At 41.1% G+C, this 16,158-nt stretch overlaps 1 protein-coding gene across 4 annotated transcripts in view; it reads left to right on the plus strand.

The window, feature by feature from the left end:
- Nucleotides 1-7,076: 7,076 nt before the first annotated feature.
- The window catches only part of ANKRD17 (ankyrin repeat domain 17), a 187,594-nt gene continuing 178,512 nt past the window's right edge, over nt 7,077-16,158 (plus strand). For all 4 annotated transcript variants that reach the window (XM_051820219.2, XM_051820220.2, XM_051820223.2 and 1 more), the window contains exon 1: nt 7,077-7,663. In XM_051820219.2, coding sequence (XP_051676179.2) covers nt 7,250-7,663 — 414 coding nt within the window. In that variant the 5' untranslated portion in view covers nt 7,077-7,249. The remainder of the gene's footprint in view (nt 7,664-16,158) is intronic.

Consider the following 16,158-nt stretch of genomic DNA (forward strand, 5'->3'; position numbering starts at 1 on the left):
AGCATATTAGTCAGAGATTTCTTAGTTGCACATGAATAAAGTATACTTTAAGATAGCTTAAATGAAGGTGGCAGGGTAATCGGGAGAAGAGGCAGAACTAGTGGTCACTAAATTAATAATGACAATGAATGGGGCCAGTGCCGCGGCTCAGTAGGCTAATCCTCTGCCTTGCGGCGCCGGCACACCGGGTTCTAGTCCCGGTCAGGGTACTGGATTCTGTCCCGGATGCCCCTCTTCCAGGCCAGCTCTCTGTTGTGGCCAGGGAGTGCAGTGGAGGATGGCCCAAGTCCTTGGGCCCTGCACCCCATGGGAGACCAGGATAAGCACCTGGCTCCTGCCTTCGGATAGGTGCGGTGCGCCGGCCGCGGTGGCCATTGGAGGGTGAACCAACGGCAAAAGGAAGACCTTTCTCTCTGTCTCTCTCTCTCTCTCTCACTGTCCACTCTGCCTGTCAAAAAAATAAAAATAATAAAAAAAAAAGGACAATGAATGAGTCTGTGATCCTGGCTTTCAAATGATATCATTTGGATTGTGACCTTCTTTCTATTGCTAATTATCTGTATTCTAACATTTTTATAATATAGTAAGATAAGCTTGCTATTTTGCATCAGAGATGGTCGGTAACAGTTCTAAGATTGGAACAATTTTCCTAGTTGACTCAGCAAAAACTGGCGTGGTTCATATGCCTATATCTTTGTGGCAGAGGGAAAAGAGAGTCACATAATTGATAGCTTATCAGGTAGAGAAAATGCATTTCTTGGAAAAGTGGACAAAAAGGACTGTACAGTGCATTCTACCCTTTGGCTACCTAGCATCCATAGTCTTGCTTCTGCACATAAAATATCAAAATTACCGTAGTGCAAGAGAATCTAATTATTCCATGACACTTGAAACGCTCCTTTCCCCAATAGGAAACATGCTAAAGTTTAATCCAGTTGTTGCACCCTGCTTGAAAAATCCAGTTTCTGGATGATGAGCATTTCTTTTGTCAGGTCTGGATGTAGCTCTTTGAATTTATTTGATATTATCGATAAAGATAATTTTATTAGGGGCAGGTATCATGATACAGTGGGTTAAACTGCTGCTTGGGATGCCTGTGCCCTCTATCAGAGTGCTGGTTGGAGTCCTGGCCACTCTGCTTACAATCCTGCTTCCTGCTAATGCATCTAGGAAGTAGCAGATGACCCAGGTGCTTGGATTTCTGCCACCCACACAGCAGATCTGGATGATGTTCCTGGCTCCTAGCTTTGGGCTCCCTCTTAGTTACTGCTTTGTTTAACAAAGAGAGTAAGAGAACCTTAACTAAATAGCAGATGAGGTCCTTCATCATTTATTTAGAAGTCTAGGGTTTGCTCTCTGGAAAGCATGTTTTTCTCTTGCTAAGAGAGGATACTGAAACTAAGAACTCATGGGCCTTGTTTGCAAGATTTGGTGTTTCTGAGGCCGGTGCTGTGGCGTAGCAGGTAAAGCCGCCACCTGCAGTGTCGGCAGCCCACATCAGTGCCAGCTGGAGTCCCGGCTCTCTGCTATGGCCTGGGAAAGCAATAGAGGATGGCCCAAGTCTTTGGGAGATCTGGAGGAAGCTCCTATCTAAATAAAATTTTATGTGTCATTGGTTGACGCTGGTACTGTTTTATGTACTAGCCAGGACTAAAGACTGAAACACTGTCATTTTGAGATTTTATACTATGTTTGTGGATTATAGTTCAGCAAATTCAAAGTTTGAGTTATTATTAGGCTTTTCTACTTCCTCAGAATTTATCTGGGTCCAGGACTTAAGCTCTTCATCATTATAGCATTGCCAGAAGGGCATTTGGTCTAAGTGTTATCTAAATTGTTGCTGAAAGTTTCACTGTTAATACAACTTGCAATCTTTTTTCTCAATGGTTTTCCCCTTTATCTTTCTATTACAAACTTGCGGATTTTGGTGTCTTATCAATAGGATGCTTCATCTTGCCCAAGGATTCACTGCAGGGCTTCTGCTGTAGGTTCTTATTACCTTCTCCTGCGGCAGATCATGGCAAGTAATTGAGCTCTTATTTTATAAGCCAAATTTATATACTTCTTAAGAATCTTATATCAGCTTTCATTCCTCTACAACCCAGAACAATGCAAGAGTAGGACTGGTTATAAATGCCACCTGGTTCTCTCTGCTTGAACATATTGTTTCTGTTTTTACTTGATTGTAGTGTTCTACCTTATACATACTTTCAGGTGGAAATCAGGGTAGAAGCCATAAACTTTCTGTTTTTAAATCCCCGAGTCTTCTTGGCTATATTTCTTAGCTCTTGGAGTTTTGAAAATGAGCCAGGAGCCAGGAAATACATCTCAGTTCATGAACTCTTTCCCCTATAGCTGGATCATTGAGACTGCCTCTTGTTTTCTCATAATTTAATTCTTGGGCCAGTTTGAACTACGTGATGACCAAATGCCAAGAGGTAGCTTGAGTTTTTAGTTGATTTCAGAATTAGTTGCCTCTTTCTTAACAGTGTTAGCCAAAATGGTGAGACTATGATTAGCTGTGTTTTGCTAATCTGCCCATTCCTGAACTAACCAGTGTGGCTAAAGAAAGAGTGCTGTAGTTAGCCTGAATCATGGGTCCACTCTTGTGGCAAGGCAATTAGGATTAGATAATGCATGACTGCTAGTGGAGATAAAGGAACAGGTGTATATTAATAAGGACAAACTTGGGGCTGGCACCGTGGTGCAGTAGGTTAATCTTCCTCCTGCAATGCCGGCATCCCATATGGATGCTGGTTCTAGTCCCAGCTGCTCCTCTTCCAATCCAGCTCACTGCTATGGCCTGGGAAAGCAGTAGAAGATGGCCCAAGTGTTTTGGCCCCTGCACCTGCTTAGGAGACCAGGAAGAAGCACCTGGCTCCTGGCTTTGGATTGGCATAGCTCCGGCCACTGCGGTCATTGGGGAGTGAACCAATGGACGGAAGACCTTTCTCTCTGTCTCTCCCTCTCACTGTCTGTAACTCTACCTCTCAAATAAATAAATAAATCTTTAAAAAAAATAAGGACAAACTTTCTGATCTAAGTGACAGCACAAAAGAATGCATAGTGTTCCTAATACAAGTGTTCCTGACTGGTAAGCAGCTGTCCTCCAAGTGAAGGTTCAGAACAATAGGGTCTTCCTTTTATTGGCTTCACTATATATCATACATGGCTTCCACTGCAAATATGTTCATCTGCCTCAGGGTTGTGAGGAATAGGGAGATGTTGGAAGACTGTCCATGTGATGTTTTCATGGGCTGATATATTCAGGAGCTAGAGTAGGAGTATATCATTTCAACTCACATTACACTAATGACAGAACCTTACAGGCACATTTAACTGGAACAGCTAACTCCAAGAGAGGCTGGGAAATGTGATCTGATGCCCAGAAGAATCTAGTATCTGCAAGACTATGGTATGTTTAAAACTAAATACATTATTTTACCTCTCTTTCCACATATAGAACATATCCTATCCCAAGGGAGATAATCTGAAGTTCTATCCAGTTACTGATTAGGCTCAAATCTAGGGTTTCAGGTAATACACAGTCATCATCATCAGGTACAGATATGATTCAGGAACTAAAAAGACAAGTTATTTCTACTACCACTCCATATCCCTACAAGCACATAAATCAATGGTAGATCATGGACAGCTAACAGCAACATGCTCATGTTGGAAAAGAGAAAAATGTGAGACACAGAACAATATTGAAACATAATAATGATGAAATGTTGCACAAGCATTTTATGACCCATTTCCCCTGAAAGTGGAAAAAATTTTGATGAGATTTCAATTCTACTCTTTGGAAGGCACTCCCTTGGGTATTATTCTGTATAGTCCCTGAAACCACTCCATGAAATGTTCTTTGCCCACTATTTTCCATCGCCACCTACTATGTGCGTATTACAAGATGAACTTCTATGCTCTATTTCCTACTTAGGCAAGTTTGGGGTCAGTTACCCCACTGTTTCAAAACTCAAATAATGATATTTAAGCTGGCTCATGTTTTGATTATTAATAAAATTTGTTCAAAAACTTAGTCCTCTAATCTACAAGCCTAAATTATTTCTTTTCTTCCTTGACTCCATGCCAGTTTCTCTAGAACTGTATCACACCCACTTTAAGGCCATTTGAAATGGCTCTGGATAATATGAACAAACCATTCACTTTTGTTGCAGGAGTACATCGTAAGGGAACTGTACTCAAGAGCTCTTCAAGTCCTGCCAACCCCCTTTTTAAAAATTATTTGAGGACTCAGAAAGTCAGCTTTTCCAACTCTTTCATACGTTCTTATATACCTTCATTTCTGCTAATTATTTACCAAGTTTTATCTCTTAAGTAAAATTTTGCTGAACAGAAAATATAAAAATTCAACACACACTATTTCTTTTAGCCTTTTCAACAAATTTCTTCCGGAGATAGTCTCAACAGATAGATGATCTGCTTTTGAATTATTCCAGGTGACAGTTTTACTAGTTGGACACTGCAAAAATGGGTTTCCTTCCTGCCTCCAAATCAGTTTCTTTACTATCTGCAGACTCATCATTAAGCCAATGCAACATACTTTATGTTAATGTCCTGGCTGTACCCAACTTCTGGTATTGATTTGATATATTATGGTCATTCCGGTTCTTGTAACATAATCCCAAATCTCAATTGTCTCTCTTGCAAGAGTCTACTCTCAATAGTGGTTTAGTCACTCATGTTCCTTCTCTCTTCTGGCTCTAGGATTTCCGATACTTAATTTTTAAGGTCATTATGTTCACTTGGTATCAAACTGATGGAGAAAGAATAAGGAAAGTTAAGATTTCTTTAAGACAGCAAATGAGCATATCACTTCCAACATACTTCATAGACCAGAACTTAACACATGACCATAACTAACTACCAGGTAAACTGCAAAATTTAGTTTAACAGTGTGTCTAGGAAGAATTAAGTTTCATGACTGCCTGGTCAGTCCTAAAAGAAAATTAATGCTGTCTAACAATAACAGAAAGTCACTCCAGTGGCAATGTCTGGTCTAGCAGTTTTTATCTTATCCTATTTGTCCTTATCCTAACAGTCCCATTATTCAAAAGAGCAAGGACTGATTTTCTTCCAAGTAATGGGATTCTGTTAAAGAAACCATTTTTGCTAGCGTGATAGGTACGGAAGTTATAATGCAGAGGTTGCTGAGCTCATTTCGGAGAACCAAAGAGTTTCTAAACAGAGACTACTTTAAAGAAAGTTTATACAGGAAAGAAAATAGAGTGAAAGCTACAGAAGGATGATAAAAGGAACCAGAATTTTTGGAGGCCTAAAAACAGAAAAGATAATACATGTAAGGGTGAGAGGGAGAATGAAACTAGAATGTAGATGGAAGGTTAATCTTACATAAGAGTAAACAATTTCACATTCCTCTGACACTAGAAAAAAGGAAAGATCAGAATATTTCTAGAACTTGGACAATGGAAGGAATTTGTGCTTGATATTAATGATTTCAATCTTGTCTTGACATTTGAAGTAAAGTTATATAATGAAATGGGGCTGGAATTTACATACTGTAAGAAGTATTCTGATGAAAAGGGAGAAAAAAAGTGCTGAAGAGGGATTCAGCTGAAATTACAGAACCTAAATCTGTAAGATACACAATGTAGTGTTCTTTTCTACACTGGAATTCAACAACCATTGTAGGAAAGGCCAGGTAGTTGGTTAGCATTTTATATCCATATTTACTATAGTACTTATTACAGGGTAAAGCCTCTGGAAACAGACTTTGATTTCATGAGTTAGGCACACAGTAGGCAAATGAAGAATTTTTGCTTCAATGAATTGATTTAGTCATTGCCAGTTCTGCTATGGTACTCTGTAGAGTACTGGCAACTGTCCACATTTCATGTGGTATGCCAGTGCTAAAAAGAAGAAAAATGCTTAAAAAAAAAAAAGGCCGAGCACACTCAGCTAAATTTAGCAGTCTTAAAATGGCAACTCTGTCAGTTGAGACATACTTTCTATCTTGTGCCAGTACATCTGTCTTTGATGTTTGCTGCTTTTTCCTTATGCCACCGTACTCACACTAGACCAGAAACGGATAATTCTGAGTTCAATAAGCTACACTATCGGTTTCACAAGTCCTGCAAGTTCTTCAGACACTTAAAAAATAAACTCACAAGCTACATTCCCCTGTCCCCCATTTTCATTCCCCCCAAAAAAAGGTGATTATTTACGACGCTCACGTCACAGACGAAATTTGTACCTGCAAGGAGTGCACAGCTAGATCGGGGTCACTTAGTGCATCTCCTCTGAGTCTGGCTCAGTTCCCTCAACCTTCTCCTCTTTGCAAACTTTAGGGCTATAGTTATTTTAGACGTCTAGTCCACTTCCGTCATACAACACGTGTGTAAACTCAGGTTCAGGAAGTCTATGAGTCAAGACTTAAACTTAGGCTAGAAGGCTTCCTTCTCTTACACGAGGCCATGTCTCAAGAGCCAAAGCTCTAACTTTCGATTTGGCGGCGAAGAAAATGGCCAGGAATGAAACTACGTGCAGCAGTGCAGAACGAGGCCCCACCTCCCGGATCCGGTGGCCCCGGACTCCCGCTAACAAAGTGTCCGGCCTGCGCTTCCGCACCCGCTTCCCCCGCGGCCCAGGGCCCGCCCCACGCACCGCAGCGCTACGCGCGCGAAGGCTCCCGGCCGCGGCCCTGGAAATCTCACTTTCGCCTTTCGGCCGCTCGCGCGCCATCGCTCAGGCGACGGCTGATGGCGTCACTCGCACTTCCGCCTGCGGCTGCGTTCTAGTCACAAGCCAGGAAGGAAGAAGGGAGGGCTGCAGGGCAGTGTGTGGGGGAAGTAGCGAGGAAAGAGAAGAAACCCGGGCGTTCGCGAGCGCTCCGGCAGTAACCGCGGCTCCCCCTCCGTCCCCGCCGCCCGCCTTCGGCAGGCGCCCTGAGAACACTTCCCCCGCGTCTTCTCAGTCTCTCCTTCTCTAGGTCTCCCCGTCTCCCTCGGCGCCTCACCTCCCCCTCCTTGCTCCCTCACGCTCCCTCCCTTTCCCTCCCTCCCATCGTCAGGCTCCCCGCCCTTAGTATCGCGAGACGAGGTGAGAGCTGGCGGAGCGGCGGCGGCGGCGGCGGCAGTAGAGGTGACCGAGGCGGTGGCGGCGGAGGCGGCACCGAGTGCTGTGTCGGCCCCGGTGCGGCCGAAGTCGCGGTAGAGCGTAGCCCCCACGCCCCTCCCCCGTCCGCGCCCTCCCTCTTTCCCTGGGGATGGAGAAGGCGACGGTTCCGGTGGCGGCGGCGGCGGCGGCGGCGGAGGGAGAAGGGAGCCCCCCGGCGGTGGCGGCTGTGGCGGGCCCCCCCGTGGCGGCGGCGGCGGCGGCGGCGGAGGTCGGCGGCGGCGTCGGCGGCGGCAGTGGGGTTCGCTCGGCCTCGTCTCCTCGTGGGATGGTGCGAGTCTGCGACCTGCTCCTGAAGAAGAAGCCGCCGCAGCAGCAACACCACAAGGCCAAGCGGAACCGGACTTGCCGACCCCCCAGCAGCAGCGAAAGCAGCAGCGACAGCGACAACAGCGGCGGCGGTGGAGGCGGCGGCGGCGGAGGAGGAGGTGGCGGCGGCGGCACCAGCAGCAACAACAGCGAGGAAGAAGAGGACGACGACGACGAGGAAGAGGAGGTTTCTGAGGCAAGGGCCTGGGTTCCCAGGATGGAGGGAGGAAGGGACCTTAAAGGATAGGGGCCGAAGGTGGGAGGGGACTGGCGGTGGGGCCGAGTCCAGAGGGGCGATTTCGGTTAGGGACCAAGCTTTCGACTGCCCGCTTGCTTTTCAGGGCCTGAATCGTGAAGTGTGGGAGCGTTGCGGGGGGGGGGGGGGTGAGGGTGGCTGACACGTGGGGGTGGGAGGGACCCGGAGTCCACAGAGTTGGGGAACAGCGTGTTATCGTGGGATGGTTCCCACGGGGAAGGATGGAGGGAATTGATTCTTGATTTGCACACCCGGGCGGGGTGGGGGGTGGGGTGGGGGTGGGGGCTCCGCTGGGGCCAGTAGGGCCAGCTCATTCCCGGGGCGGGGGCGGGACCAAAACGGGAGGGGTAAGATAATAGGTAGATGAGTCTCTTGGGAGCCAGCAGGGGGTTGATACCTTTCTCCCAGTTGTGAGATGGAGGGGTGCAGAGGAGGGGAGGAGTGGAGGTAAGGTTGTAAGGGACTCAAGAGCTAAGTATTTGTGTATGTGAGAGACACGTGAGAACCTGTACTTTTCCATACTGTTCTGCAGCAGTTTTTTTTTTTTTTTTATAACTATGGTGACTGCCGAAGTAACCTTCACTTTCTCGATATCTCAGGGATTTTGGATGAACCGTTCTTATATCCACATATATTTATGAGCAACTGAGTGGATGAAAACTATTTCTCACATATACATACCTATCCATTTTCAAATACCTCCTTAATGGAGAAAGAATTAAGCTAGGGGCTGTTGTTTCCCAAATAATATGGGATAGACAGCCAAGCCGGTCTGCTTTGGAGCCAGGCTTGGTAATGGTGAGTTGGAATAGGAAGGCGTCTTGATTTGTCCTAGTGATCTGGTTTCATAATAACAGTTCATATTTTTTTTCCTGGGTCCACAGACAGGCGGCGTTGCAGGACTTTATTCCTCCAAGAAAGCCTTAGAACGCAAAAGCTCAGTAAAGCACACTGTACAGACAGACAACTAAGAGTTAGCCTTACGAGTTAGCAGTTCTTTTTCAGTTCTCTTGTCTCCTACATGAAATGGAAACTAGAAAAACCTTGATCTGGAGAAAGAAATTGCAACTTAGAGACAGCAGAGGAAAATAGCATTAAAGACTGATTATAAACTTAGTTCTAAGAACAACTGAATTATCTGGAAATACCACTTTCCTTGTATTCTCTCGCACATAGAACTTATCTTAGTACAAGGCTGATTTTCTGAAAGTTGCACTTATTGCATCTGAATTCTGTTTGAATAGACAAATAATCCTTTAAAGGGTTTTTGAGGCTTGCCTGTTAGAAGACTAGATTCTATTTTACCTCAGACTGAATGAAGTTATATAGGTAGAGATGTAAGAGTTGAATTATGTATACCAAAAAAATGGACCTGACTGCTGTTACATTGTTCAGCCTGTTGTATTCTGAGGATAGGTTTGTATTGATAGATTTTGATTGGCCTAATTGGATAGTTGAGGAGAGTATGTTCAGGCTGCACTTGACACAATGATGAGAAAGTTGTGATGAGATCCTTATCTCCAGTTAAATCTATATGGGACTTAGGATCCTTCCATTGTATGATTCTTCTCAGAGGTGGGAAACATTTTAGAAATAGTCTAGCCCAACTTCTATATTTTGAAAAGGAGGAAAACGAATCTTAGAAGAAGTGGAATCATAGCAGGTAGTAGCAAAAGTAGAAATCAAAGTTCTCTGTTGTCTTAGGCCAGTACACCTTTTAATGATAATTTATTTTCTTAGATTTCCCTCTTGACCCCTCTAAAAAGTATAGGCACTGAATTACAAGATAACTCAATGCTGCAGGTGTGGGCAAAATACCAGTATTTCAAAAAGATCTTAAATTCACCGAAATTTCAAGCTCTGGTTTGGAGCAAGATCATGATAATTGAATAATATTTGCTGGAATATTTTTCTGCAGTCTCTACATACCTAAGTAGTTTAGTCCTTTGGAATGTGGCCCAATAAATGAAACTTTTCATAATTCCTTCAATTGTGAAGGATGACCATAAGCCTATAGGTATGTTAATTTTGTGGGTCAGGTTTATTCTCCTTGGAAAATAGTAATGGCCGACCAATTAGAGGAGTGTTACTTTTTTGTTCTTTAATGTGCCTTTATTCTGTCTCCTGCATAGTCATATAAACAATGTTTGTCATTTATCATGAAGATGAGTCAGGAAAAGTGTTAGAAAAAGCAACTATTAAAAAAGATCTATACAGGAACTCTATGAGGAATGAGTAGATAGAAAGCAGTACAGTTTGTCTCTGCACTGGTCTCTAACTTTTGACCAAAGTAAAGAAAATAAACCTCATGCTTACTGTACACTCTAGGCTCAATTTACAAGTTGTGCAGTGTTTCTCTTTTAATTACTATTTTCCTGATGAGTCAGCAGAAGGTGAACTTCCTAGTGGTAGAAAGCCTTACGCCTAAAATCACAGAATTTAAGTTCTTTTTCTAATTCATCCTGTTGTAGGCTCCCCAGTTAAAAAAAAGTGAATATCGTGATCCTGAATTTATCCTTGCAGTAAAAGTTACACAAAAGTTAAGAATATGAAAGATGATAGTTTGCAATACTTAACCTAAAAATTGATAATTTTTAATAATCAATTTTTAAAAAAAAACTAATTTCATTATGTATTTGAGAGGCCTGTTAGAGAGTGCAAACAAGCGTGAGCACTTCCTTCTGCTGGTTCACTCCCCAAATGGCTACAGTGGCAGGGGCACAAGCACTTGGGCCATCTTCTGCTGCTGTCTCAGGTGGATTATCAGAGAGCTAGTTGGGAAGCAGAGCAGCCAGGACTCTAACCAGTGATCATATGGGATGCCAGCTTTGCAGGTGGCCTCTTAACCTGCTGTGCCAGAATGCCATCCCCAAATATAATTTAATGGAAAAAAAATGTGTAGATTTGCAGTGAAGAAATGTTAAGTAGATATTCTCTGTATCTGCTGAAAGAGAAAAAAATGGAAGGAAAGGAGAATTAATTTAAATAACAGTTTTATATTAATATTAAAGAACTAAAGTATAATTCTTACTAGACTAGGCTATTGTGAACTGAATTTCTCCTAAAGGATTTCAGAATAGGATAATCATGTTTCAAGTAATTTTTATAACTCTGGATATACCTGGAAACAAAAGATCAAGAGCTCTATTCTCTCTTTTTCCCCATCTGTTGGAGACAAAAACCTTTAGGTCTAAATTTGAAACTGCACAATTTTCTTGGCTTTCAGTGGATAACTGTCCCATATGGAAAATAGAAATGAATTTCCTTAACACTTCTTTTCAAATTAGTGAACTAAATTAATTAAATTAAAAGCGTTGAGATTGCAGGAGTTTATGCTTCACTTCAGAAATAACATTGCATTCTATTAAATGCATTTTTAATATAATTGAATGATGTCAATTCTTTCTAAAGCAGAATTCAAGGGTGGGAATTTACTATTAAAAGTTTAAGAGTGACATTTTTGTTGAAGATGCATAAAGTATAAAGACAGTAGGAGTTGATCCATTTACTTTTTGGGTGTTCTGTACCTGTAAAGATTGAAACCTAGTGAAGAAATTTTAGACAAGGGAAGCTGGTAAATTAGTACTGACTTAGTGTTTGAAAGGATTTGTGAAGCTGGGGAGAATCTGTTTATAGACAGAAGAGGTAGGGTTGAGAATGAGGAAGAAGGAAAAATTATTTCAGAATTAGATTGTTTCTTGAAGAACACTTCCCAGCCTTTTTTTTTTTTTTTTTTTCCTTAATGAAAAATGCTATGTTCTGGTTTAATTCTTAGGATCCTAAATTAGTCCAGAGAAAGTTGCTTGTTTCTGGGTTTCATCTCTTAATTGAGTAGTGGTATTTGTAAGCTAGATGTTAAGATCTTTGAAGCAGTAGTTCTGTCTTAATTGTAATTATCTTGTTTTCTATCTTGCTTAAGCATAGTACTGATTAAGAAACATTTTCAATGTTTCTTAATGAAACATTGAATTCATTGTTTTCTTAATGAAACAATGAATAACTGGTACTTAGGGAGTATTCAGAATTCATTCAGGAAAGCAAGAGAAATAATGGAATTTATTCCTCCTTTTCTTGGAGCCAGGGCCTCTGAACAGCTGAAATTTATATTTATTTCTTAATTCTCTTAACGTTGGTGATCTTCTATAGGTATTAGGAGGAAAGACAGTTTACACTAATAGGCGTTGATGGTTGAATATGTGGTAAGTGCCTTCAGCCTCCTAGAAAGATTTAAATTTAAAATTTAAATTATTACTATTTTTTTAAATTTTTGAGGGAGAGAAAGAGGCTGAGACAGAGAAAGAGAGAAGCCCAATCCACTTGTTCACTCCCCAAATGTGCACAAGGGCCAGGACTGGGCACTGCTGAAGACAAGAGCTGCTATCTCAGTCCAGGTCTTCCGCATGAGTGGCAGGAACCCAACCACTGACGTTATCAACTGCTGCCTCCCAAGAAGCTAGAATCAGGAGTCAGAGCCAATAATTGAACCAAGGCACTGTTAGGGTCACAGATGCCCTGACCCACTTTCTTAAACTCTAGGCCAAATGCCTGCTCCTATATTGAGATTTAAAAAACATAATAAAAATTAATATTTATTTAGTGCCTACTGAGATGAAGGCTAGGTAATGATTAAGAGCATGGACTCTAGAGCCTGATTTCAAACCCTTGATCCATCATTTACTTTGTGACCTTAATTGGGCAAGTTACTTAATTTCTCTCTACCTTTATTTCCTCGTATGAGAATGGTGAATAATAGTAGATCCTACTGTAGCATTTTTATTAGTTAAGTGAGTTACTACAAATTTCATGTATTCTTAGTTATTTTCATCATAACCCTATGAGGCAAGCACTGCCATGTTTACTCCACTCCAACAAATGTTTGGTGTTCCCTGACTATATGCTGGGTATCATACTGTACTGGATGAACAATAGTGAATAAAACCATTTCAGACACATTGATTTAAAAATGCACCAGTGAATAAATACAGGTTTATGGAGGTGTGAGAGTGATGTTAAATTGTTAAATGTATACCCTGAATAAGGTGTGGTGCATTTCATAAGTATATAAATATTGGGAGGTTTGGAGGAGACATTTTATAGGCAAAGATAACTGGTTTAGAAGGTTTTAAGTAACTTTATCAGGGTCACATAGCTAGTGTCAGAATAGGATTTTTTTTAAAAGATTTATTTATTTATTTGAAAGGCAGAATTACACACACACAGAGGGAGGTCTTCCAACCACTGGTTCACTGCTCAGTTGGCCACAACGGCTGCAGCTGTGTGGATCCGAAGCCAGGAGTCAGTAGCTTCTTCTGGGTCTCCCACACAGGTGCAGGGGCCCAAGGACTTGGACCATCTCCCACTGCTTTTCCAGGCCATAGCAGAGAGCTGGATTGGAAGTGCAGCAGCCAGGTCTCGAACCGGTGCCCACGTGGGATGCCTGCACTGCAGGCGGCGGCTTAAACCCCTGTGCCACAGTACCAGCCCCAAGAATAGAATTTAACCTGGATATATTTGATTCAGAACCTGTTCGTTCATTTATTTATCAATGTGTTCTGTTATGTTGTATGATGTTTTTAGTACTGCATCTCTGATGTTGGCCTTTTAGATAATATTGATACAAATTCAGATTGTATAGAGGAAGAGACTTTTTGGAAGCAGGGCAAGCATTGAAAACAAGTCTGTTCCAAGCTTTTCTTACCTTTTCACAAAAAAAGTACAGATAAATGTATCTATATTCCTGCCATGTAGAGTTAATAATTCTTAACAAAATGAAAACTTAATAATGAAAACTACTCTCTAAAGGCAACCTTTTGCTTTTCCCTTGCCTTTTAAGATTCTTACTCTTCAAAGTAAACTAAAGAAACTTTTTTTCTTTAAAATAGGGTTGTTAACTTGGGGTCTAAATAGGCTGTTAATTCTTAGAAATTAAACACAGGATTTTGTTGAGGATACTTAAATTTTTTTTTTATCATATTATGTGTGTGAAGTTTCATTGGATACTTGGGGAAGTCTAGGGCCTGTTCCTCTCTACCTCTCGTTGTGTTATTTTGAAACATTCTCAATAAAGAGGTAGTAGGGAATCTAGAAGCCATTTATTTGGATTCTTTAGAGTTTCAAACTGCTTCTAAGAATGTAATGTAGGAAAGAGGCTTATTTATAAAGCAGTAGATCCAAGATTGATCTGTCTGCTAACTACCCTAATACCTATTCTCTTTTCTCTTAAATTATGTTTCCTACCTTGTTGTACATTATGTATTATGAAAGTCTTACTATCTTCTACTAAATTTTCTGATCTATGAAGTAAGAGTATTTCATAAATATTTCCTTATTTGCCACTTAGTCTGAATTATTTGGGATCTCACACCTTAATGTAACAGTTTATTCAAGCTATTTACACTGTACTCAAGAAAGATGTTTTAGACCCCAGTTTTCATTTAATCTCGTTGCTACTAACCTCAGCCACCTAATTGGAGTTACTGTTATGAAAATTTCAGTGTTGAATAATCTAGAGCAATACATTTTGACTCTAGAAATTCACTAGGCTGTTTGTTAGATTGCTTCTACTAGCATCTGAGTATGCCACACAATTGACTAGGTAATTTTTATGTCCTTGAGGAGGTACAGTAGCTTTTATGATGACAGTTTATTCTGAATTTTTAGTTTAGTGGGTTTAAAATATGTAAATGTGGATGCTTTTAATTTTTTCATGTTCAACCAAGGGTGAAAAGGAGTTTTCACTTCACAGTGGTGTGTGAAGTAGTGCCTACTATATATATCATATATATGATATATATGTGATATATATGATATATATATATGATATATATATATATATATATATAGGCAGAGGCATAGAGAGGGGTATATTCTATCTGCCAGTTCACTCCCCAGATAGCTGCAATGTCCAGAGCTGTGCCAATCTGAAGCCAGGAGCTTCTTCGGGTCTCCCACATGGGTGCAGGGGCCCAAGGACTTGGGCCATCTTCCACTGCTTTCTTAGGCCATAGCAGAGAGCTGGATTGGAAGTGGAACAGCTGGGACTTGAACCGGCATCCATATGGGATGCCGGCATTGCAGGCGGTGGCTTTGCCCACTACACCACAGCACTGGCCCTGCTGATATATATTTGTTAGGACCAATAATAGGCACCAACATCCACAGTAACCTATGCCATTCCTAAGTACTTTGAACTTTCATCTTTTGAAAAAAAAACAAATCTGGTAATTATGAGTGCATTTCTAATCACGTAAACCTTACCTCTGGCAGAGTTATGTTCATGTGTTTGCTACCCAGAAGCAAATGCCCTTCCTAACTTACAGGGTTTAACTTTTAATATTTGCCTTTAGAAATTTTTTATTTGTGAGGGGAAGTAGAATTGTGCAGCAATATAGGTATCACTTTATTGTTATTTATAATTTGGCTTTTTAATTTTGAATAAGATCTTGAGTTTTATTTTCTCAAAATTAATATAGACCTAATTATTGAAAGTGTAACTTACATTGCTGTCCATCATCTAGAAAACTCATAAATGTTATATGAAGGTCAGCATTTTAAGTTTACATGTGAATGTAACTAGAGATCCGGGAGAATGAGGAAGAAAATATGTAAGGATAGAGTACTTTTAAGAATTCCTGTTGGAGCTAGTGTTACTTAGTGTTTCTTTCACCGCCATTTATTTGTCACTATTGAAGTCTAAGTGTTAAACATAAACACGTTCTTGTACTGGTAGTTCATATTCATCTGATTGTTCTACTTTAGCCTTTATCTTGTCCCCATGGTTTTTCTGGAGCTACTTGGGCTTCTTGGAGAGGTTAAATAGATTGGCAAATCTTTTCTATGTCTTTTCTATTGCTATCTGAAGTTAATTTATTGACCACTTATTTCAAGTCATCTGTTTGCACCTCCTTGGGTCATGATTTCCATCATTGTCTTCCAGAATGATAGGCCTGTTGGTGCTGAGCTTGGGAAATTGTCCATATGTGATTGTTGAGGTTTTTTATTTATTTTTTAATTTTTAATTTTTTTTTGTAAAACCAGCACAGAGCAAAGCAGATAACATGGTCCTGAGCTCTGTATTGGACTGCCATTTTTTGACCATGGAGCACATTTTGTCACAGGTAAGATCCAGGCCATAGAAGTTGGGTTATTTTTACCCTGAATATTCTTAATAATTAGCTTACATTTTCTAAATGAAACTTCATTCTGCTAACCAGTGAGACTCATGTCAAACACATGGCCCTGGAGGCCATCAGATGGAATTTTGTTTCCTTGAATCCTCATGACTAGTGATTTTCCAGTATTTCTGGTTTTGAACATGGCAGGTACTTTCACATACTATCAGTCATTCTTAGAAAATGAATCAACAACTTCTTGACTCCCATTTTGCTGCCTTTTGTGAGTTGCTTGTTCTTGGCAAACACCATGGTGGTGCTCAG

Source organism: Oryctolagus cuniculus, chromosome 8 (genome assembly GCF_964237555.1).
Source record: "Oryctolagus cuniculus chromosome 8, mOryCun1.1, whole genome shotgun sequence".
NCBI classification, from domain to species: domain Eukaryota; kingdom Metazoa; phylum Chordata; class Mammalia; order Lagomorpha; family Leporidae; genus Oryctolagus; species Oryctolagus cuniculus.